General features: G+C 37.0%; 1 protein-coding gene across 2 annotated transcripts in view; it reads right to left on the bottom strand.

The window, feature by feature from the left end:
* Positions 1-25,574, bottom strand: part of ADK (adenosine kinase) — a 287,668-nt gene that overhangs the window by 198,078 nt on the left and 64,016 nt on the right. For both annotated transcript variants that reach the window (XM_054163190.1, XM_054163192.1), the window contains exon 4: positions 8,066-8,144. In XM_054163190.1, coding sequence (XP_054019165.1) covers positions 8,066-8,144 — 79 coding nt within the window. The remainder of the gene's footprint in view (positions 1-8,065; positions 8,145-25,574) is intronic.

The following is a 25,574-nucleotide window of genomic DNA, read 5'->3' as shown; positions in this document are numbered from 1 at the left end:
TTTTGCAGCTCCAAAACATGGTGCTAGCAGGCATAGAAGCTGAGTCAAGCAGCAAGCATCTGAATTGCACTTACAAGAAGAGCCAACTGCTACCATTTATATAGTGTCTTCTCATCCCATGTGGCTGACTGATGTTTGATTACTATGGAATATGAGAACAATTTTTAATCATTTAAGTAAGTCACACTTTTGAATGGATAAACAGACTGTATATGCACACTGAAGCTCACTCAAACACACTGAGGAGAGGCTTGCAAAGTTTTAGCTGAATGGATTTAGGAGGAATGTGATTGCGCAACTCTTTACTGTTTTTTGGAAGTGATTTCAGATATGATGTATTTTAAAGAGATTCTTCTCACAATCCTATTGATGTTGCTGGCAAGGGACCAGACCTGAAGAAATAAGTGGATACGGTTCTGGTGCATCAAACAGGCTAGTCCATGTGACCAGCAGACAGCCAATCACTTCCATGCTGAAGTGATGCACATAAGGACATTTGTCTTGCAATGCTTAATAGTTACCATCTGCCTCCTAACAAAGTCTGTTGTAGACAGTTGATGGTGTAACTGAAACTGCCTGATTTTCAACAGGATAAATTTAGGAACCTGGCATCATATAATCTGAAAAAAAATGCCATAGGCTCTTTGGAGCTTCATCTTCTGACCACCCTGGTATGTGCTGAAACCATATTCCCAGGCCGACGAATATCAGGAGAGTTGAAAACAATTATTTCCAGTATGCAATCAGCACTAATTTTCAGAAAAAAAAAGCCTTGCTATGCGTAACCTTTAAAATTTAGGCTCTCCACCACACTAGTGGATCATGTAATTTCAACATCTGACCCATAACTAGAGGAACAATGTATTTGTTTTTTTCAAAATCACAATAAAACTTGGTAAGTACCCAAATTTGAAACTGGGGGCGGGGGGTGGGGGGAGGAATTGCTTAGATATTAGTTTGCCATAATAAAGTGGTTTTGTTGGTTTTTTGAACTGTTCCAGGTAACTCTGTGTAAAGTTTTGAAACTGATCTTAAGACCAGTGAGTTAAAAGCTCTAGCAATCTTCCCTGAGGCTTCTTAACAAAAAACCCACAAAACCAAAATCTAGACCGAGCTCCAATATTATAGAATTTCTCCGATATCTGCACCAATCAGCTTAGGCATTACACTAGTTTCCCAAGCTGCATGTTACAATTCTGAAGAGAAAATGATGCCTGCTCTGTCAGAAGCATGGATGTATCAGTGTGATGTTTGACATGGGATAATTTGGAAATGCACATGAATGAAAACGTTTGAGAGAAAAAATAACTTAGAAATTGATGTCAGTGTCATGTGGCACTCTCCACAATGATGGTATGGATGGGATATCATCGTTGCAATAGTGGGAAGAATCATCGTTGTACTTCCAAAGAGACAAACTCAAATTACTACTTGTGTCCACACTGAGGCACGTTTTGTTACCCCTTTGTGAAGCACAAGTCTCATTCATTAGGACTGGCTACAGCACTGGGTGTTAAAGAGATCCAGTTTACTGGCCAGTAGCATATAAACTTTAGCAAGACATAAAGAAGAAAAACTTGGCTACAAGTTCTATCTCTTTCTCTGGTTTACCATCTTGGTAAATACAAATAATAGGTCCTGAAATGCTGCATCAACATCAAAAAAATGAGAGTATGCCTGAGGTGACCTACCTAATACATTACGCATATTCAATACATTTTGAGGCTTGCTCGTGAGCTAAATCAATCTTTCTGCTATAGTTATATAGAAGTAATGCAGAAATCTCTACAACTGAGAAATGACTTGGAGTAATTCATTAGTCATATCTTCATTTATGGAGAATGATAGGAAAGTGAAGAGAAAAATCACTAAATGACTGAAAAGCTAATGTGTGACGGACTTTGTAGATTTCATGCAATATGTAATACTTAGCTAAGTATTTACTATGTTGCAAATACATGTAATCTTAATTTTAAAAGCATTGAACCAGCTGCAATGAAGACAGTTAATACTACAGTTCATACTCTTTTAAAAATTGAGTTCTGGTTGCAAGTTCTTTCATAGCTTTAATTTTGCCGATTATTTTTTGATGAAGTATGACATGACCTATTAGGCACATATGTTTAATAGAAATCCAAGATCTGGCTAATTATTCATATAACAAATAGTAAAAATTTAAAACACATCTAAGCCTTCAGCATATATAATTTTTTTATACACTATCACAAATCTGTTAATTGCAAACTTAAACTCTCAAACTTGTTAGTTTATCAGAACACTAAAAAGCCACAATCACTCTAGATTAACAGATGAAGTTAATCTAAAAATCACTGAAGAATAAAACTTGCAATGAAGTTAAAAGCCCTTGAAATATAGGCCAATACTGGGAGACTGTCATACATCCCTGACATACACAAGATAGTGGGACTGAAATGTTCAACATAACTTAGCATCACATTATTCTCTCTGTTATCCCTCATTTAAAAGTACTTCCAATTAACATATTAAATCAACATATTCTCTAGTTTAAAACCAAGCTTCTTTAAATTCCCTACGAACAGGCTTTTTGCAAAAATGTTGCACAACCACATAAAAACCCTCAAAAGCTTATGATTAGATAGCAAGAGGCAGTATGGTAAATAATGGCGATTTGGTACAATTTTCTGAGGTATGTATTACAAAAACATGACTGTGAAGTCCCAAGGGTACCTAAATAAAAGCTTCCTAAGAACTGTAGCTTACATTTTCACCTTACTTGCCAGTCCTACAAATTCAACTTGAAATGTGCTAAGCTACGTTCTTCCACATCAGTAGTAATGAAACTGCTGTAATGAGAATTTCACAATTCTTCTGAGGATGTGTAAACTATAGAATACAGCATTCTCTAACTGCTAAGACAGATCCACAGCAATAGCAGAATTGTTAAAATAGAAATAAGATATCAAGAAATTGAGCATAAACAAAGAGCACCCATTCTGACAGTGAAATACACTGCATTCTTATATGCACCTCCAGAAAAACAAGACAAAAAATGTGTAGTGTGTTGCCAGGGCTTTGTTTAAAATCCAAGTCATAAAATTTTATCAAATCCAGCACAAATTTCAAAGACTACTTCTTGTAGTTTTAACCTCAGCACTCAACTCAAAATAGCCACTGATAAAAAACATGCAGATGTGGCCTGATCAGCCATACTTACCCAGTTTTCACACATAAGCTATCTGATTTAGATACTTTAAAGTCATAAGCCCTATTAAAAGCTGGATTTTTTTTTCCTTCCAGAACAGTGTCTGTTGTCTGACAAGCAGAGCCTTAATTAAAATTATAGAAGAAAGTAGAAAAGCAGCAAAATACTGTCTTTAGAAATCTGAATTTGGCTTGTTGGCAGAACTCTAAAACTATATATAATTTATGAACTGTATGCAGTTACACGTATGCATATTTTGTAGATTTTCATATAATGGATCCAATCATTTGGAAGGATTGCAAGAGCTCAGATTAAAGCAAGATGTCACATATCGTATTAGATATAAAGCCAAAATTTAATGAGACAAGTAAAGGTCAGAGCAGCACACTGCAGTTTCAATTTGATACCCCCACTCTCTTTCTTATTCTTAGGCATACACTGTAAATTCAGCTTTAAACACAAAGCAAAACTAAAGGTTAGCATGAAAGGATAATTCTGATGCGAGCATCACAAAAGCAAACCAGAAAGTTAAACTTCAGTTTGTATTTCAGAAACTAAATGATTGCAATCCAGTACATCATTTCTAGTGCTCACTTTCCAAAGCACTGTCAAGCAATTTATAGTGAATGAAGTCTGATTAATTAAAGCTTGATCCGGCAAAGTTATTCACACTTCCCACTGGTGGGTCAAGGTAAAGAAAAATAATCCTAACTACTGTGTCTAGCAGCAGCATACCCCCTCTAGAAGAGCATTATCTGCATTATTACTGGTAACCTGGATTCCAAATATTTTCTGTATTGTTCTGCACTCAGGAAAGCTCCTAATCATTACTTCTCTTCCCCTCTCCCCATTGTTTACAGCCTCAGTTCTTCAACTCAATATTAATGTCTTAAATAGAAAGGCACTTATTTCAGTAAGATTTTACCTTAAGTCCTTAGAAGTACACAGTCTGTTGTGGCTAGCCAAAAAATCGGATTGGTATTGAAGAAACAAGGATAAGACAATGAGGGACCCGGAATGAAAGCAACATTGAGATCTTATGTAACTTCTCTTTCCAGATTACTCATTTCCTGTCCTCTCAAAGAGATTTGTCTTTTCTTTCATGCATTTTTCTGCCTCCACCTTCTTCACTTCTTTGTGTCACTATTTCTCTCCTAATATGTATTAGTATTTCCAAGACCTAATTTGTTGTTAACGTGAATTCAGTTTTTTTCTAGGAACAGAGAGATAGTCTTTCTTGAGTAGATCTCACTATCTCTACAGATATGAAAGAGCTATTTAAAAACAGATATATGAGCAAGTATAACATAAGTGATAATCACCATACACCATGTGAGCAACCATATGACAGTTTTATTTCTCCCTTTTAAACTCACTGTATACTACAAGCCTCCTCACCATTGTGGCTTCAAGCATTGTTGTTTCAACAGTGTTGTTTTTCTGACCCTTAAAAGAACAGACTATTTGAAACAATTCAATGACCCTAATCAGAGTTGCAGTCACAGTATCACAGTATAGCTAAGGCTGGAAGAGACCCCAAGGATCATCAAGTCCAACCTGTCTCCACAGACCTCACAACTAGACCATGGCACCAAATGCCACGTCCAATCTCCTCTTGAACACCTCCAGGAACGGTGACTCCACCACCTCCCTGGGCAGCCCATTCCAATGACGAATGACTCGCTCAGTGAAGAACTTTCTCCTCACTTCGAGTCTAAACCTCCCCTGGCGCAACTTGAGACTGTGTCCCCTTGTTCTGGTGCAGGTTGCCTGGGAGAAGTGACCAACCCCTTCCCGGCTACAACCACCTTTCAGGTAGTTGTAGAGGGCAATGAGGTCACCCCTGATCCTTCTCTTCTCCAGGCTAAACAATCCCAGCTCCCTCAGCCTCTCCTCATAGGGCTTGTGCTCAAGGCCTCTCACCAGCCTTGTTGCCTTTCTCTGGACACGTTCAAATGTCTCGATGTCCTTCTTAAACTGAGGGGCCCAGAACTGGACACAGTTCATTCCAGTAAGTTTATTAACTGCTCTCCAATTTTCTTACTATACTTCTTAAGAATACAATTTTCCTACTCAGAAATGAACTAAAACCCGAAATTTTAAAATAAAATTGCCAGATTTTAATTTGTTAACTTCATAGAATCGCTAAGGCTGGAAATAACCTTCAAGATTGTCAAGTCCAACTACCATGACCTCTTAACAATATCCCGAAGTGCAACATCTACACATTTCTTGAACACTTCCAGGGGTGGTGACTCCACCATCTCCCTGGGCAGCCTGTTCCCAAGCCTCAACACCCTCTCAGTGAAATTTTTCCTATTCTCCAAACTAAACCTCTCCTGGAACAACTTAAACCTATTTCCTCTCATCCTATCACTAGTTACTTGGGAGAAGAGATCAGCACCAGCCTCACTACAACCTCCTCTTAGGTTCCAACCTTTCTACTCAGACAGTTGTATTTCACTGTAGTCAGGCTTCCAAAGATTCTTTTCTTTAACATGCCATTATTTCTCAGCGTTGAAACAATCTTTTTAAGGTTATATTTCTCAACTTCCAGCATACTTTTTCAAGCTTTCCCCCTAAGGTAACACAAGATGAGAAATCAGTAGGAGCTGTAGTCTTACGATTTCTTCCCCACATGACTTCTCACAAAGAATTCACATTCACTTAAGCGTATGGAGACTTCTGAATTTATATATCAGATCTTTACTTGTCATCCACCAGGAAGGTTTCCTGAATCAGTCTTTGCCTTCTCCTGTTACTTTCAATATATATATTATTATTTAATTACTCAAATCTCAGATTACTTACACTTTCATTCTCCAATATGCCAATGAATATTGCTGCAAACACTCCTACAGAATTTCTGGTTTAATTTTTTGTTTAAACTATTTTATTCTACCCTCATATTTTTTTTCTTCTGCTGAAGCTTACAAAATGACAGCTTCTTTCAAGATTTCCAGAATTCTTTTTTCCTCCCTCTCTCACCCTCCCATTCATTTGTTGGGGTTTTTTTTTAAAGCCTCTCAGTGATGCTATGTTATTCATGCACAACTGTTTGAAGTTTCAATCTTATTTGGAAAAAAATCCCAACAAACAAAACCCAAAACAAACCCAAAACCAAAACACCTAGATGACAAACCTCCTGGAGACAAACATAGTTCCAGATGGCAACTGGAGCTGAATGAGTCTAACAACTCAGAGCCAGGGTAAAGGGAAAGTTCACTGATGAAACCTGACCTACATAAGAAAGGAAGACTGACATAGAAACCCCTACATTTTGTTGATTTTATTAATCTATTGATTCAACAGGTTCTGTGTATTTCATAGTATAATTATAGAACAACACATAGACTAAGAGATGAAGAGACATAGTTGACTCAACAGGGAGCTACTGCCAAATAGGTCACTTCAAGGAAAGACGGAAATAAAATTTTTGGCTCTATGAACAATTAACAGTTTAGAAACTCTGAGTCTACTGCATGCATCTGTTTCTAAACCTTCTCAGTCTAGATGAATTTCATGCCTGTGAACCAATAAACAGTTGCAGAACTTCCTCCAAAAAGCTGACCTCTGACCAGCTATCACAGAAGAGGCATCACTTCCACACCAGCCTCACAGGTCAAGCAACAGACATACTAACCAGAATTAATCCAGTAACTTGAGCTTTCCTGATGAAAAGTTTTTTTCTAAGTATGAAAATTAACAACTTGGCTTAATGACACAGTAAAAAAAAACAAACCAATGAGCTCTGAAAGCGTCTGTATTTAGAAACCATAACCACTTCAGAATGACAACACTGTATACAGTAAGATACATGCAACATAGATCTTTCTGTTGTAAAATATTTTTATCACAAATTTTCAAGACATTTGGGGTTTCAGAAAAATGGAACCCCTAATAAAGAAGCAGCAACTATTTTCTACAAAGAAGAATCAATTATTACTATATTTTTTTTTCTTTTTATTGATGGGGCAACCTTTATTAAATTATAGTTTAATTTATTCTAAATGTGGATTTAATGCTATCTGGCAGTAAGTTTCAATTAAACAGGAGGTCTGGAAGTTAATAAGCCAGGATCATTAACAAAAAAGGTTCTAAATACAGTTTCCATATTTTTACTTACAGTATTCATACATTTATCACAAAGCAAAAAAAAAATGCACACACAGATGCTTAAGAAAATTGTGAAAAAAGGAAGTAATGCAATTATAGAAAAGCTAACACACCTGAAAACAAATCCATCATTATTATTATTCACCATACTTACAGCCAGACACAATCCTTATATAAAAAGTAGTTTTCCATTTTTATGGACAAACTATCAAGTTCCTATAGGAATAATGTTGTTAAAATAACAGAACAATGCAGGCTAGCAGGGACCTCTGCAGGTCTCTAGTCCAATCCACTACTCAAAGCAGGGCTACCTTCAAATTCAGATCTGGTTGCCTCAGGACTTATCCTGGTAACTTATGAAAATCTCCAAGCATAGAGATTCAACAACTTCTTTGTTTAACCATTTCCGTGGTGGCTTTTTCTCCTCCTTGGAAGACTCCTAACTGCAGCTAGGGACCTTATCCTTGCCTCTTATCCTTCCACTATGCATCTTGGACAAAAGCCTGACTCAGTCTTTCTTAAAACCCTATCTTCTACTCATAGATACAACTACAGTGTAACTATACCCTTAACAGGAAGTGTATGAAAAGAATAAATTGCACAACTTCAAATAAATTATGTCAAAAAATACAAGAATATTCTGAGCAAGACAATCACAAGCACCCACTCACTGATGCTCACGACAAACACACAGAGCATCAAGTCCATTCAGACTCAACACTTCCAATTATCAAGAAGTCTTTTGTTTTTTAAGGAAGAACAAACCTGGGCCACTTTAACGGAATTTTGAGTAGAACCGCCAGCATGATATTCTACTTTGAACTTTTTCACAAGTTCTTCAAATCTGTTAAGAAAACGAAAAAGAAAGTGAAGAAGAAAAAGGTTAAACTAATTGTTCTTTTCTCAGAAGATGACACAAAGATTAGAAGTAGATGTCATAACTTTATTTGACAGCAAGAAATTCAGATACATTAGCTGTTAACCATGGTAAAAGCTGAGCATATCTATTTAGATTGTATCCAAATTACAAAGCAAAGTGACATCAACATGAATCCTTCACCTCAAAGTTGCAAGTGGACTTAAAAACAACATCAACAACAAAATCATCTGAAGTATAAGCCTGATTGCAATGAACTGTCAGATTGAGAAAATATGTGCTTTTAAAAAAAAAAAAGAACATAAATGTAGACATTTAGATACTTATTCCACCTCATTAAAGCTAGAAACAAGAAGTAAAATTAAGTGAGAAGGAAATCTGGTGCCTATTTCAAAATTAACTTGACACAAACAGTGGTGCTATGTTTTAAGTTTTTACATGATATAGTACATTTTGACAGATGAAGAACTTTTATGAACAATCCACTACTATGTGAAAAAAAATAATCATGTAACAGAAAAGCCAAGTGTCTCCAGATAAAGCTTTCAGATCTGTCAAGTTGCACTACTATGAAAACAGGATTTTTGGTAACAGTAGTACATCATTAGGTTTGAACATTAAATATTTAAACTTCTCATATGAATATCTATCCTCATACTTCAGATGATATCTATAAAACACTCTTCCTTTTGTAGGATATATTTTTCATCTCTGATAGCAGTACACCACAGCTTAAGAACCAACATTCTCTCTGGTCACAGACAACATAGAAAAGAAGCAAAACATCATAGAAAACATAACTAGGATAAGGGAGTTGTGGAGACTGCAGTGTGACTGTGCACAAATACTGCACCATGTCTTTAAGTTCCAAGCATGTTGGATCAAATACCAGGATTATAACCTCCTAAGCCTTTAGACTCCTACAGGCAATTCATAGTATTTACCATAAAATTTGTTTGCACATTTGATGTTCAAAATGACCTCAAGGTCAACCCTAATTAATTGCATAAACTAGCTCCTAAGTTTTATTAACTGTGTATGTTTTCCTTGCCCAGTTAGATGTATTTCAGCATCTTTCATTGTATTCACCTTCAGAATATTTGCAAACAGTGACACATCCTTATTTCAGACACAATGAAAAGTGAACACTGTCAGTCCTGCTTTTCCTCTCCCCCTCACAACCCCAATCTCTTTATAGCATGTGAGCAAATGGCTTTGGGGATAGATTTGTCAAATAATGACTTGTTAGTTTGAAAGGGGTTTATTTTCAGTGTCATATTACTAATAAGATCATTTTCATTTCTACAGCACTTTCATTTTAAAATGCCTGAATAATGAGCTACCTAACCTAGCAAACTACTGATGGGCACTCAATTAGAAAGAACCAAGAACTAAATCACTACATATGCTTTTCAGTTATCCACACCACTAATTATCCACCAATTTTGTGTCAAGCCATTGAAACCTCAAATTGTAACAAGTTGGGGGGGAGAGGAGGGGAGAGTAAAATAAAATAACAAAACCCCACAGGTCTCCTAACAGTTGCTTCTCAAGCAAAGACACACACTAGTTTAGTATTTTGACAATAATTTTCCTTTCATTTGACATTTTATCTTTTCCATTAATTTCAGTGTGTACTGCCCAAATCACACGGTCATTTTTGTATAACTGTGTATTTACCAGCATGCCAATTGATATTTTAATTCCTTTACCTAGAGGTATCTAGTGTTTCTGTCTGTATTATTTAATAGCATGTTAAACCTTATAAAGTTAGTACACTGTAGTGAATCACCTACATTAGCAGTTCTAAAACTAGATGAGTGTGTATTTAAATATTTCCCATGTATTTTGAATGAATAAATATGTGGTATCTGAATTGGCAGGAAAAAAAATTGAAATAGCCTTACAATACTGAATTGTGACGATTTCAATGTGACAACTATGCAACCTAAGGAATAATCTGAAGACATATTTTGTAATTACTTACAGAGTAACACAAAGAATGGTGACTGCCTTTCACTATTTCAGGCTGAACATTAACAGACCTAACACATTGTCTTCAACTTAAGATAGTGATCTGAACACATTTAAAGGTCTGCTGTATAAAACAGAGTAAGAGTTTGTACAAACGCAAGAAAAGTGACTGTCCATGACACATGAAAAGAGCAACGCAAATTGTGTTGTTTTAATCCACAAGAGCCTGATTACTGAGTTGTATCAAGAATGACCTCAAAACTAGGAATGGCAATAGCTTTTTATCTTAGTAAGATGAACAATTCAATAGACATTTTTCAAACTGTCAGCAGATGGCACAGGCAGCATGGGAACATTGACTTTGTCACTGTCTACTGTACGTTTGACCTGCAAAGAGAAGACTGTCATTCCAGCATGCCTCAGAAACATGGTATTTGCTCCATTTTAAGGAAGGAGGTTCAACTGTAGAAATTGCTCATAGGCCTGAGAATGCTAAACAGAGCTGCTGTGTTGTGCTTCAGGATTAGGCTGTTATCACACTTAGGATAATTCATGAAAATCAGAACATTATGAACAAGGCTGAAAAATATTTTTGTTTCACATTCTCTAATTGTTGGCCTGAGTATTTCTTAAGGTTGTGCTGTATCTGAGAACTGTGACCCTTCTCCTAACCTAACAACACATTATTAACTTCAGTAACAGAATAATAAATCCCACAATCATCACCATATAGAGGGGCCCCTATTTTTGATACCTTGAATTTGTTTACCAGATTACAACATACTTTGACAAAAAGAAGTTTGCCTTTGCAGCAGCATCGTTTCAGCTGTGATACTACTGAACAACTCTAGCATGGACAGAAGAGGATATGCAATTGTTTTCTCAGTTACATTAAAGGCAATAGAACTTCTGTCAGGTGTTGCCCCACTCCTGCCCTTTTTTAACTTCAATTCCAGTTGATACTGAAAGGAGAGCCTTTTTAGCAGATTCACTTTAGACAGAATTAATGACTATTAAAAAACAAACACACAAAAAAAAGAGGATAAGGTGGTAATGGAAGCTAATTTTTTAAAAGAGTACAAACAAGAATGATTTTTTTTCTAAGTTTTTTTGGGTAAAAATCAAAATACACCTCCTTACATTACACAAGGTGGAAGATTATTTTTGAAAGGCAGAGGCTTCTCTTACATATGCCATATGACTGCCTCAAACTGGAAATAGCTGTTAGAATTTCTCCACAGCAAATATCACCACTAACAATTTCACCACCTTCTGTCACTCAAACCATTCACAACCTGAGTATCACTGTCTAGCTGTTCTACATCTTCTTACCAAACTATGTTTACACCTTACACTCTTCCTTCTCATAGCACCTACACTATACAGATAAACACATTCATCTTAATATCACATCCCTACAGATGGATGCAAAGATCATGTATCAGCTGTCCCCTCTGACCAGCTCACCTCTCTTCACACCCCTTCTCTAGATCCTTCTTAGTCATTTCAAGCAGAAGCCACTCCTCCACATTTTCAAGGTCCTGCAAAGTGTTATGGCACCAAGCATACTACCCTTCATTTGGTATATTCAGATTAAAAACCACCACCAGGCACAAAGCAGCCAACAAAAATATCTCTTCTCTCACTAACCTATGTCATCTAACTTACTACAATTTTCTGTGAATATTAGCAAATCTACTTAAAATCTTCCTTCTTACTACCTTTCACCATAATGTCTAACAAAAAAAGACATCAGTAAGGCTGTGTGATTTCCCAAGGCTATTCTCCAGTTTAACAACTGGCAATCTTCTCCTGGATCAATACTCATCTTTCACAACTAGCTTTATGCACAAACTCTGAGGCTTTTTGACCTGACACTATTGTCTTGCTCTATGTTACACAGCAACATACAGAGTCATGTTTGGTTCACCATGGTTTCAAAACCAAACTGACAACAAAAATAGGCAGATAAAACATTCCCTTACAACTGAAGGCAGACAACATAAGGCAATAGAGCTATAATATGGAAAATTAAAGCAATTCAAATAATGCTGTAAAGTCTTTTGACATGATTTATATCAGACTACAAAGAAACTCTTTTTGAAGTGTAAAATGGCCATAAAACATCAACATTTAACTGTCTCATATATAGAGAGAGCATCAGGAAGAAACATTTCTGATGCATATGTCAGTCTACTTATCTGTAAATAGAGAAAAGTAATCTCTTATTTTTCAGCAGGATGTATTGCCCTGGATATCTCTGTCCTGGAAGAGGCATTAACAAGCCAGCTAAACCTGTTTGAGCCACTGCCCTTCCTCCTCCCTCTCCGTTCGCAGGGTCCAGGTTTGAGGTCGAGGAGCCAATAGGCAGGTGCCTTTGAGGCTGCCTGGAGGGGGTGGAAGCTGGACCCTGAGCCTCATGTTTCAGTGGCAACTGAACGTGTCAGAGGCTGTAAGCGAAGGCGTGTGCAGTTTTGCCCTCCAGACAACATTTTGAACTGAGTGATTGGATTTGAATAGCTAATGTGCCATTGGGCCATTCAGTTTTCAAAAAGGGAATTTATAGGGGTATATTTCAAGAGCCCACATCTTTTTTTTTCTCTCTCTCTCGCCTTCTCCCCAACATTTGTTAATGGAATTCAAGGTGGCGACAAACACCTACTTCGTGCCTGTCTTCAGGGCAATTAACTTCTCGTGTCCTGCCAGCATAGTGTTTGAGTCGTATATCTCGACCACAGCAGCGTGTCTCCCTCTCTCTCACCTCCTCTAATTTTGGATACTACCTTTTGGATTATTCCTGCCATTTGGATTACAAATACAAGCTCAGAACACCGCTTTGTTCAGCAAAGGTTGTGGTAGTTAACAGCTCGGCGGTTCGTGAGTAACTTACGCTAATATACCTGGTTATTTCTAAGGTTTATAGCTTGTTTCCCTGTTGGTTAGCTCCGTTGTGAACCTGAGGTGGTCCACCTCGCCACCCGGGGCAGCATTGCTGTTTGTTTTGCGCATATAAGAAGTTTTAGTTTGTTCCTCTGTATTCCAAGTTCTGATTTTTCTAGACTGTCATTCCACTGTTTATTAGTATCCTATTGTGTGTAATTAACCTATCATTGACCAGGCAAACAAACCTGAATCAAATTGGCTTGGAATTTTTTAAAATATATTTAATACACCATATTAATATTTTATTATATTTCCAGCTTATCAATTTGATCAAAAACTAAATCAATCTCAATAGCATACCATCAGCAGGGGGCTACACTTTAAAAAGTCAGCTGCCAAAACCAGACAGAAAAATAGTTTTTGCCCTTACTACTTTTGTGTGCCAGATAATGACAGCCTGGATGCAAGACAAAAATCTAGTTAGTTTATACAGTAATAATAAAATATTTCCAGTGGCTTGTGCATTTTTGTTCGGTGTTATAAAACCCTTCAGTAAGCCTAAGACGGAAACCTCTTAAATAATCAACGAAAGGTTGTAAGTTGCACCTAAGCCTGTAACTTCTTTTTCTTTGGACATTAAATTTGGGCTTGGGAGGTTACCTTTACTTTACTTCACTCTAGAGAGGAAAGCAGACTAGGATTTGGTATGTTTTGAAGGTATTGGATTAATATTCATTAGATTTTAATTAAAAATAATAATTCATGGTGACTCTGACACCTTTCCTAGGTATTTATTTTTAGTTGCAATGAGTCATATTAAGATATGTCAATAGTTTACACGTTTTTATGTGAGGAGAACCAGACTAATACACTGACAGATGTTAGATCCTTTTAATTGCATTTTTAAAAACGCGCAAGTTAAGCAACTTGTGTCAAAAAGTCCACAAAATTGCTCCAGAAAACAAAGAGAAAACAAAAAATGCAAGAGAGTAAGCATCATATTATATAACCTGTTCTAATAATACTGCAAGCTCAGTAAAACTACGCCCAAAAGAGGACCAAATATTATTTCCATTTTAAAAGAAAACCCTCAAGTAATAAATAAAAAAAAACAACTAAATAAAGCCAAACCTGCATCCTGATCATTTTTCAGGACATGGCAACAGCAGTTATGCATTCATCTGGACAAGCCTGTCATCTGTTACTTTCTCAGTTTCATCACGGTCTGGGCCAATGCCAGAATGATGCAGACAGCAATACCACCAGGCAGATGGGACACGTGTTGAGGAAAGACAACCCTTCCAGGTCAGTGTTTGCAGTCAATCTAAAGCCTTCACTTTCTGATCCTGAGTAAAATGTAATTCTGATTTAAGGCACAAGTTTAGTCTCAAAATAAACATCATCATTAAACTACCACCTGTAACTCTAAAGAGTGTACCTTACTTCACGGTCTAAACTTTACAAGTCTGTTCAAAGTTCAAACCCTAGAACTGATAGTTTTATATACAAACTGCTTTTTGACACAAAACTAACTAAGGTTGAGATGCAGATATAATTAGTTATTCTTACTTAAAAACTGGCCCTGAAAAGGAAAAAGTACTTTGTTTTAGAAATGAGGTACAATCACAGAGGTACACGAGAAAACTTTGTAACAGCTGCTTGGCTATGACTATCTAGACCTGGTTTCCTTATTGGCTTGGCACAAAATTAAAGAGCTCGGGAATGGGTAGGGGAGTAGAGGGAAAGAATGAAACATGCTGAAAAGGAAGTATCAGAGACAGGTTAGCACCATGGACATACAACAGAAAGCTAAATGTGTTACAGATATGATTGCTACAATTGAATACAACAGATTATCATATTTTTGTCTTTATTTACTGAATTTCAGAAAGCAGTGAATCTTCATGGAAGTATTTACTGTCGCAAACTGCAATTTCGCTAATCACCTCATCCAAACAGCAAATGAAAAAAAGCCAATAATTCCAACCAGGTTAGGATTATGAGTACCAAATGTTAATATAAGAAAGAAGAAAAAAAGGAATGCATAGGCAAATTGCAAGATTCATAGCTTTGAAATATTTTACCACAAATGTTAGCGAGTTTGAAAAAAATGCACTTAAATGTCAGTTTGATAAAAGCCAAAAGAACATTTTCCACATGTGTTTGCATTTAGGCATATTGAAACAAGATGGGAAAAGTAACAGTCATTCAAACATAAGGTTAAAACATCAGCTCTTAAGGATCATGATTTAAAGACATTTCTCAAAGCTATTTTTTTTCCTGGTTTCAGCAAAGAGTCAGACAAGTTTATGCAAGTGTCTTGAAAAGCTCCCCCTTATTCAAGATTATCTGGATATTTTTCTCCTCCACAATATCTCAAAATTGCCCATGGTTAGTCGGAAGCATTGGTCACCACAAGGAAAGTTTTCCTGTTGATATTCTGAAATGTTGTAGGAAAATTAAAAGAAAAATCATACCACTAGATTATTAAAAGATTACATTTGTGGTTGTAACTGTCACTAGACACTACAAACACATACAGAGCATATATACACAGAATACCTTCAGGAACCTTATAATATGTGTATTATATATGGTTACTATAGTATAGGTCAAGGAGACTAAAACCTATCTCCATCTATTAAACTTCTAATTGAAATGTGTTAAAATGTTTCATCTGAGGACAGATAATGAGAAATGCTCTTAGAGATTTTCCATCAGTTCAGTAATTCACTAAAAGTTTATGCTTTCCTCCCACTGTCTATTTGGAAAAAGTTCTTCCAAAAGATCAGCCAAGACTCACAAATCTTGCAGAAACATCTAGGGATTTGCACCACAGTATTTGTTGCAAAACAGCGGAGCCAGAAATAGCTCCTTGCCCTTATACATAGCCAATAAGGATCAAAAGATATTGCAGGCAGGGAAAGCACGCAGCATTTACCTTCCTTGTCCTTGGATGCAATGACGTATGTTCTGGAACACTCAGCAACAAGGTCATTTCCTTTGCTATTTCTCAGTAGTATTACTAAAACATTTACACTTGCTCCTGATGTTCCCAGTATACATTTGGCAGCTTGCATACAAGAACACTACTTCCAAAAAAGAAGTGTCATTTTCTGTCTGCCTCTCATAAGTAACATGGAAAGAATACATGCTTTCTGAGACACACTAGTCAATTTTTAATGTTCAAATCTCCTTGATAATTAACTAATGAAAGGGCAAGTTGTTAATCTTACTAGAAAGCAGTATAATTAATCATTTTAGCATCAATAACTTTCTGCTACTTTGAAAATGCAGGAATGCAAGTATCACTGACTGGTTTTGAACATAAGACTAGCTTCACAAAATTGAAAGCAAATTAGAGATCGTAATCTTAATTATGCAACAATCATATGAGACTGGAATAGATGCTTCCTGCTTGGCACAGCAGAGACCAGGTGTTAACTGTCAATAAACCTTTAGTGAATGCTAATTGAAATTGCTGTTTCACAAGCATCAACTTACCCCAGCTCACATCAGTTGTTTAACTTAATAGGGTATCTGCCAAGAATATTTTAACATTAAAAGTATTCAGTCACCAAGAGTTCATAGACCTTATCTTTGCTAGAGTTTAGATTATCTAAAGCTGTAGTACAAAAATTACATTAAGCTGCCTGTGAAGAGCTAACAAAGATATGTGCGCACTCACACCTGGCAGAGAGAAATATTTTACTATAGTAACTTTACAATTTCTTCTTTTATCTATAAATGCATCAAAACAGTAAAACAGTCAAAAATAAGTTAATCAAGTTGCAAAGTTTGGATTCCAGTTCAGAGTCAATATAACATTGTAAAGTTTTGCAGAGCTGTTCCAAATCCAAATTATCAACTGTTTCCATATATCACTCAGATTAAGAAGCATTTTATCTGAGTAGATTTTCTATGAACAAGAAGTTCAAAGCAATAGTGACAGCTATTAACTACAATCTGAATCAATTTGTGTTCTTTACAATAATATAAATGGTTCTTGTAAGTTCAACTGCACTGACAGAGTATCTTTTACTCCTCACCACTTCTGCTATTTTAAATTATTTTAAGTAAGTAACCATTCAGTAAATTCAAACAAAGAAAATATTAAAAATACATCAAGATATTTAAGCAGACCAAGACACCAGTGTATGTCGCTCTCAACTCCTATTAATGTGCAGTGAACTATAATAATTTTCCTCATGAATAAATGAGTGCAGAAAACCCTGCTTTGAGCACGACCTACAACCAACAGCAAGTGAGATTTCTATTTCAGTTCTCTTTAAGCTCCTTGTTTCTCAATACAGCTCTGTCTTTACTATCTCCTGAGATAGTCATCTACTGATAGTGGATAATAACACTAATTTCTGTAGCTCGAAAGCCCAGGCAATATTTATTACCACAAGCACACACACATACTCCCAAATATATTTCCTTTTTGCAAGTTTTTGCTAAGTATGTAATCACATGTCTACATATTTATTTGCATTAAGTGGCACCAGAAACTACAGATGGAATCAACTGCTTACTGTTAACATCCTAGGATACTCACAGGAGAAAAAAGATCTGACAAAGAGGGAACCAGAACTGTTCAGCAGGGATAGCATGGAAATATATTGCTTTCACTTTTGGAAGAGACAAACACCCGGCTCCCTTACAAGCAGGAAAGCTTACACTAGTGGGATGACATTTGAGGACTGGATATATAGAATAGACTGTTACCCAAGAAGATGCATAAACTGCCTACTAGGGAGACAATTAAATGACAATCTATGAAATCAGCGTAGTGTACTCAAATTAGGCATAAAGAAATGAGATCAAGATTTGGAAGCAGTCTAGCCACAGCAGCCTGAGGTTTAGGGAAAGTTAATTCTTCTGCAAAAACAGGGTAAGTTTTCCCATGCAAGCTTCCATGACACTGCAGTTAAATTGATTCAATAAATTACTCTATTCTACTTCAATATTGTATTGTTAATTGGAAAAAGCAAGCCCAAAGACCTAAACAATTAATGGAGAGTAAAAATGTATTACCTCTAAAAGAAACATCATCTTGCCACCAAAACAGAAAGACCTTTTCCTACTTCCAATATGCTTTTACAAGAAGATGTGCAACCAGAAGGTGCTAAGTGGCATTGGAGATATCAAAGGTAACAAAACATTGGTACTCTTCTTTAAATAATTTACTTTATAGAATACAGTTTGGGGTTGTTCTTTTCCCTACGTTTCACACAGTTCTCCCTAAGAAATTAATCATTTGCCTTACTGGATTCTAGAAACTTTGAACAGCACATAGAAAGGAAAAACAAGAATTCGAACCAAACTAATGATGCTGGATAATCCAAAACACTACTACACTGAACGCTGAGGACATTTGGGCTCTCTCAAGGATGCAAGCCTTATATATGGCTGATCCAGTCAGGAATCTTTTCAGAAGATTCCCCGCACTAGACAACATATCCAGATTTCATTCAGTGTGCTATGTCCTGAATAAGGAAGCAACTATGCATTCTTCTCTGTCTGTAAAAGGCGAGTGTCTTCAATTAGCCTTCTTTCTTGAAAACCTTTCACTATTACACCATTACTAGGCTCTTCACCAGTTTTTTTATATCTTCATATACATCATAATACAGTAATAAGAATACTGAGCACAGTCTTTTTCTTCCAAAGAGATTACAAGTCTCCATTTCAACATATTTTCTAGTTAGTTACTTGACAGACTATCTCCTGCAGAGATCAGCCTATTATTATTTGCTACAAACCCTCTCAAAAAGCAAGCCCATTTTCTCCAGATGACTCATTAACAAGCACGACAGAATGAAGTGTTCTAGCCTGAAATGCCAACAGCTAAAAATAACTCATTCCACAGCCTATGACAATTCAGTCCATATCTTCACTCCATAGGCACAATCTCAGAGGGTCATCTCTGGGGGGAAAAAGTTGGCATATGCACTGAGCAAAGGTGGGGGAGGGGGAGAAACAGAAGTTACAGAAAAGGTGCAAGGGGATAGTACTGCATAAATAATTTCAAAAAGCAATGTTCCAAGCAGCATGAAAAGGCTAATTAAAAAAAAAGTAAATCCAAACATTTGACCCACACGACAGCACTCAGAGGCTCCCTCTGATGAGCTGGTCATTTTGACCTCCCCTGTTTGTGTACATCCTGCCACTGCAATACTAAGACATGTCAAGTGATACCTTGTTTCAGACTTCATGCTCTTCTTAAGAAGCTTATGGTCAGCTGCTAGGTTTCACAGCTCTTTTGCCAAATAATATTTCTAAAAAGCAGCTTTTTGTCACAGGAGTTGTGTATGAGAGAACTGATCTCCCCTCCCAAGAAGGCTAAAACTCAAAAAGTGGAAATACATTATTGACCAGGAAATCACAGAATCAGAACAGTTTGGGTTGGACTGGACCTTTAAAGGACATCTAGTCCAACTCCCCCTGCAGTAAGCAGGGGCACCTTTACCTAGATCAAGTTGCCTTTGAGTGTTAAAATGCACAATATTGCCTCCCTGTAGCCTTCTCTTCTCTAGACTGAACAACCCCAACCCTCTCAGTGTGTTCTCACAGGAGGGGTGTTCCAGCCCTCTGATCATTTTTGTGGCCCTCCTCTGGACCCACTCCAACAGGTCCATGCACGTCTTGTGCTGAGGACCCCAGAGCTGGATACTGTACTCCAGGTGTGGTCTCATCAGAGCAGAGGGACAGAATCGCCTCCATTGACCTACTGGTCACACACTACTTTGATGCAGTCCAAGATACAGTTGGCCTTCTGGATCGCAAGTGCACGTCACTAGCTCACATCCAGCTTTTCATCCACCAATATCCCCAAGACCTTTTCTGCAGGGCTACTCTCAATCCCATCAGTCCCCAGCCTGTATTCATACCAAGGATTACCCCAACACAGATGCACGACCATGCATTTGGCCTCACTGAACCTCTTGAGGTTCATATTGGTTCACTTCTAGATGTGGAAAATCCCATGAGTGAACTCAGCAGCTGCAGACCAATGAAAGTTAATTTCTATGTCTGGAAAAATGCTGGAAAAAAACACCAGTACATAAGCACCTGGCAGTTAATGGTCACACAGCGACCATTAATTTGATATCACCATTTTCTTCACAAACCAATACACGTTTCCTTTTTCAACAAGGTAACTAGTCTAGTATGGAACAGTGGAAAAGTAGACATAATAAATCACAACTTTAAAAATGTTCCTGGCATTTTCTCCTGTAACATTCTCACTAGCAAACTCACAAACTCACAAATAAAACTAAGTATTCTTAAGTTGTTACACCAGGAACTGCACCATCTGAAACACTCATATTCAGTATAAACAAATTCCATTTCAGGCTTGGTGCAGATATGGTTATCCTGTTCTATCTGGTAGTCAGGATCTATTAGAAAATGGGGCACTTAAATGTAGCAGATGAAAAGTTTAAAAAATCACTTTGCTTAATGTTCCAAATAAAATTCAAGGGGTTTTTTGCCTTTTTGTTGTTGTTGTTGTTGTTGTTGTTTTTGCTCTTTTTTAAAAATACATATATCTACCTTCTAACATGAAAGCCAGTCAGGAATAGCATTAATAAAAGAGAAATTTATGGAATAAATTTAACCAAACAGTAACTGGTATTAGGCAGCAGTATCACCAGAGAAGGTGGGGAAGATCTCTGATCATAATGGAGAATAAGAAGAGTATAAACTAGTCAGTCATGTAACTCCATTGTGGCAGCCAGAGGAGCTGAGGGAGCAAGAGAACACACATTTTTCTAGAATATAGTAGTGAGAACAACAAATGCTAGATGCAACAAAAATGTACTTTTTTCTACTCCACAGTAATGAAGACTCCAACTGTCAAGTTCACTTTTGGTAGCCTGCTTAGAGACAAAAAACAGTCTGGGAAATTAACTGGAAAGCAAGAAGAACAAGAGGTATTAAAACATGAGGTACAAGATAAGATTGATGAAGTTAAGTTTAGTCAAGAAAAGAAATGTCTAGAAACAAGATGGACAGTTAAATAATTACTCTTGCAAAGAAATCAAACAACATTTCTTTGTATTCGTTGCAGGCAAGAAGACATGAGCTTAACTATTACTCAGACTATAGAAGCAGAAGGCTAACTACATGCTGTGAGACACTAGACAGAGGGAAGGAGAATCTCCTTCATATTTTGAGAACAATTAAACAAACATTCATATAGATCAGCTACATATGTTTACCTTGATGCTATACAATAGACTTGAGGCTCATACTAGCTCTGTGTGTCTAATTAAAAGCAGAGGCAAAAACTGTATGATACTTTCTCAGCTTTCTTATCTCTGCATTGATCATTCATTTAATCTTTGACACATAAAAGCTCCCACAGGACAGAAACTAGCATACAAGGAGATACAAAAGGAGTTCACTGCACACTTTTTGAAGAAAACTTAAGTCAACAAGCCACTTTGTTTGAAACACAGTCTTTCATATTAAGGTCACATAAGATAAAGAATACCCAGCTCTTCCAAGAAACCAGGCAACTGTAATGAAGTTTCACAGAAACCCAAAGAAATCACAACTATTTCTCCAGGTGGTAGAAACAGTTCTTTAACTTTCCTTTATGCAAATAAAGAAAAATATTGGGGGGGGGAGGGGATAAAAATCAACAAACCAACTAAACAGAGCACAAGAAAAACAACCAAAAAAAATAATAAATAAGCCACCAGTATTAAAACAAAAAACCAAACTCCTGCTGGGGAGAGGGAAAAAGGAAAACACTTGTAATAATACAAGAAAAATCATAATATAAACACACCAAATCAAACAAACAAAAAAAACCCACAAACAAAAATCCAAGACTTCTTTGTGCTATCTGTAGACATTCCCATATTAAGTGTGATGTAAATGATACAAGAGCCCACAAAAACTGGAAAATTAGCTCAAGATCAATTTTGAATACCTAGACAGCTAGATGGACTTTCCACACATAAAACCAAATATCCTCAGGTTTATATGACAGACCAGTTGAAGAAAATATATTTTTAAGAGGACATCAAGACTTTGAGTGATCTACATGTGTGTGTTAAATAAAAAGAGTTGTAAAACAATAAAGGACTCTGACCTAAGTACTCCTGTATGTAAGATTGGCTGGGTTGAAAAATCTCACTGTTATTTCTCCACTCCTAATAAAAATGGAGAACATCATCATGCCAAAGTGAAATATCAACACTATGAACAGCATAAGCAGCTTTGGTCCTCATCACCTTAAAAGACAAGCATTGAGACACTGAAACAGGTACAGAGAGGAGCAACAGACATAATGAAAGTGATGGCGATACTTTGACATTAAGGAAGATAACCGGGAGAGTCAGCTATGGAGAGAAACAATCAAGATGGACAAACTCGTCAGTGGAATAAGTTGTGATTACTTATATTGTCTCATAATACCAAAGAAAAAGAGCATAAACAAACCAGTTTGGTGACAGATTCCAAAGATAGAAAAATTACGATGTGTACAGAAAAGCTATGGCACTCTTTCCTCAGTAGACCATGAGCATCAGAAGTATATTGGATTCAAGAAAGCACTATGTAACTGAATTGACAAAACGTCTAGTAAAACACATTTTGTAAGAAAGAACATCCTTACCAACCCCCACCATCTCCATTTCACAAGCTGTGTAAATATTATTTGTTGGAAGCTGAGAGACTATACAACACAAATGTAGAAATTCAGTAATGCTTGCTGTATTTGAGTCCTTCCCTCCAGCCTCCAATACTAGTATGTAAGACTTTGACTAGATGTGACTGTAACTCTGTTCTTACATACTATTGATCAGAGGTACATGAGCCATTTCACCTGTTTTAAGTATCCTTTGTCACCATGATGCACTGCTTTGTTTTTCAGAAGATTTGGCCAGAGTATTACATTTGTTAGTGTGGCTGAACCACTTGAAAAAAACAACCCCAGTGACTGGCTGCATTACAGCAATGCTACCCAACTGAAACACATATCAGGTGTATTTTCTGTAGTGTGTTTAGTCTCACAGGGTGACCCACAGAGAGAATTACTGAGTGGAGAGCTTAAAGCAAGTGTCTCTTTGCCACACAGAAGATAGCGGGTGACTCTCCTGTAAGTCTGAATATACCATACTGTAGGAGAACACCTCTGGCAAGAACCTGACTCTGTTCACAGACAAAGCCTGTCTTTTTGTAACAGGAACTCCTGACTTAGTTTCACCACAAGAAAAATGTCTCAAATTATGCAAAACTATTTTCCTGTCCAATTTTTATTCACTAATTATACTGAAAAAAAAGAGTGAAAATATAAAAGGCCTTCCTCAAAATGCTTTCTGACTTTGGAGAAGACAAAAAAGACGGTTAAAACCAAACATTCTTCCTGACTTTCTCTAGCTAAGAATGACCAATCAAGAGAAAATTAAACTTTATATATTAAAGCTGTTATTTGTATCAAGACCATATACAAGTCAGCAGAAATGAAAACACATCTGATCAAAGAATAAGTTGAACTAAAGCAGCTTGCAATGTTTTCTCTTTTGCTATTTCAATCCAGGTGGATTAAGACCAACAATTAAACTGATTTTTATATTTTATTTCAATCACTAAAGATTTAAGCTTTTAAAAAAATATGTTCTAGAAAGGTTCTTATAAAAGTCACAGTGAAATAATAAATTCAAAATTAGAGTTTTTGCATTTAATAAATAGCTTGATATCATGGTGAACTCTAATTTGTTTGCTTGAACAGAGTATTTTCCTAGTGGGTAGGAACAAAGCAGCTTTGAATTACAAACAATGCCCTGCAGTTAGTAAAACTCATGAGGCATTAATTTACCATTTCATCTGTGATCAGTTAAACTGTATGTGAAATCTTACACATCTCTTAAAAAAAACACCACAAATAGCTCAGTAAGATATTTTTTCAACAGTGCTTTAACCAAAACCATACAGTATTAACTACTATTGTCAAAACAGATAAAAAAAATGCAAGTTGTGTTTAAAGCCTGTATTCTAGTAACCAAAAAACACAGAGATGTTATCCTTCAATACAGAAGGAATAAATATGGTCTTCAAACCCACTTTACTCTGATTTTTAACTCTTACAATAATAATTTTTAAGAAACAATAACAAAAAAATCCCAAGTATCAGAGATAAATGTATATATGTGTATGTAAAATGTGTTGTAAGGCAAAATAAATACAGAGTTTTTGCTACAGTTCACATTGTACTGACTGTCTCCCATAACATCTCCATGGGGAAGGGTGGGTTAGATGAGTGGACAGTGAGATGGATTGACAACTGGCTGAATGACAGAGCAGAGAGGGTTGTGATCAACAGTGCATGACCTAGTTGGAGGCCTGTGGCTAGTGGTGTTCCCCAGTACTGAGTCCAAACTTGTTCAACATCTTTATCAGCAACTAGGAAGAAAGTATACAGTGTACCCTCAGCAGGTTTGCTGATGATACAAGAGTAGAAGGAGTGGCTGACACATTGGAATGATGTGCTGCTACTCAGCAAGGTCTGGAGAGATTTGGGTGGAGTGGAACTTAATGAAGTTCAGCAAGGGCAAGTGCAGAGTCCCATACCTGGGGAAGAATAACCCTATGCACCAGCACAGGTTAGGCATTGAGCTACTAGAAAGTGGCTCTGCAGAGAAGGATCTTAGAGTCCTGGCAGATAACAATAACCATAAGCCAGCTATGTGCTCTTGGGGCCAAGAAGCCCAATGGTATCTTAGGCTGCATTAAGAAAAGTGTAGCCAGTAGGTCAAGTGAGTTTCTCCTCCCTTCTACTCTGCCCAAGTGAGGCTACATTTGGAATATGGAGTCCCATTTTGCAATCCCTAGGATCAGGAGAGACAAGGGACTTACAGCAGAGAGTATGTTGAGGGTGATGGAGCACTGAAACAGGCTGTCCTGAGAAGCTGTGTAATCTCCTTTTCTGGAGATATTTAAAACCCACTTGGATAGAACCGTGCATAACCTGCTCTAGGTGAACCTGCATTAGCAGAGGGATTGATTGCCCCAGGTCCCTTCAACACCTACCGTTCTGTGCGGTACCATGAGTCAGAAGGCACTCTGAAGCTCATCTACTTTCAACCCCCTTGCCTACCTTTTACTAGATGAGGTTGCTCAAAGCCCCATTCAGCCTGACCTCAAACATTTCCAGGGATGGGGTATTCACAGCTTTTCTGGGAAAGTTAGTTCAGTCCCTCACCACACTCACAATGGAAATTTCTTCCTTACACCTCATCTAACTCCACTCTCTTTCAATTTAAAGCCTTTACCCCTTGTCCTACAGCTACATGCCCTTGTAAAATATCACTCTCCAGCTTTCTTGCAGGCCTCTCTAGGTACTGGAATCCTGTAATAAGGTCTCCCTGGAACCTTCACCAGGCTGAATAATCTCAGTTCTCTCAGCCTGTCTTTATATAAGAGGTGCTCAAATCCTTTGGTCATCTTTGTGGTCCTCCTTTGGACTCACTTCAACAGCTCCCATCGACTTGCTTTTGAGAGATACAGTTCTGCAGAGTTATTTAA

This window comes from Dryobates pubescens, chromosome 8 (genome assembly GCF_014839835.1).
Source record: "Dryobates pubescens isolate bDryPub1 chromosome 8, bDryPub1.pri, whole genome shotgun sequence".
Taxonomy (NCBI): Eukaryota; Metazoa; Chordata; class Aves; order Piciformes; family Picidae; genus Dryobates; species Dryobates pubescens.
This window is presented reverse-complemented; position numbering and strand designations above follow the sequence as displayed.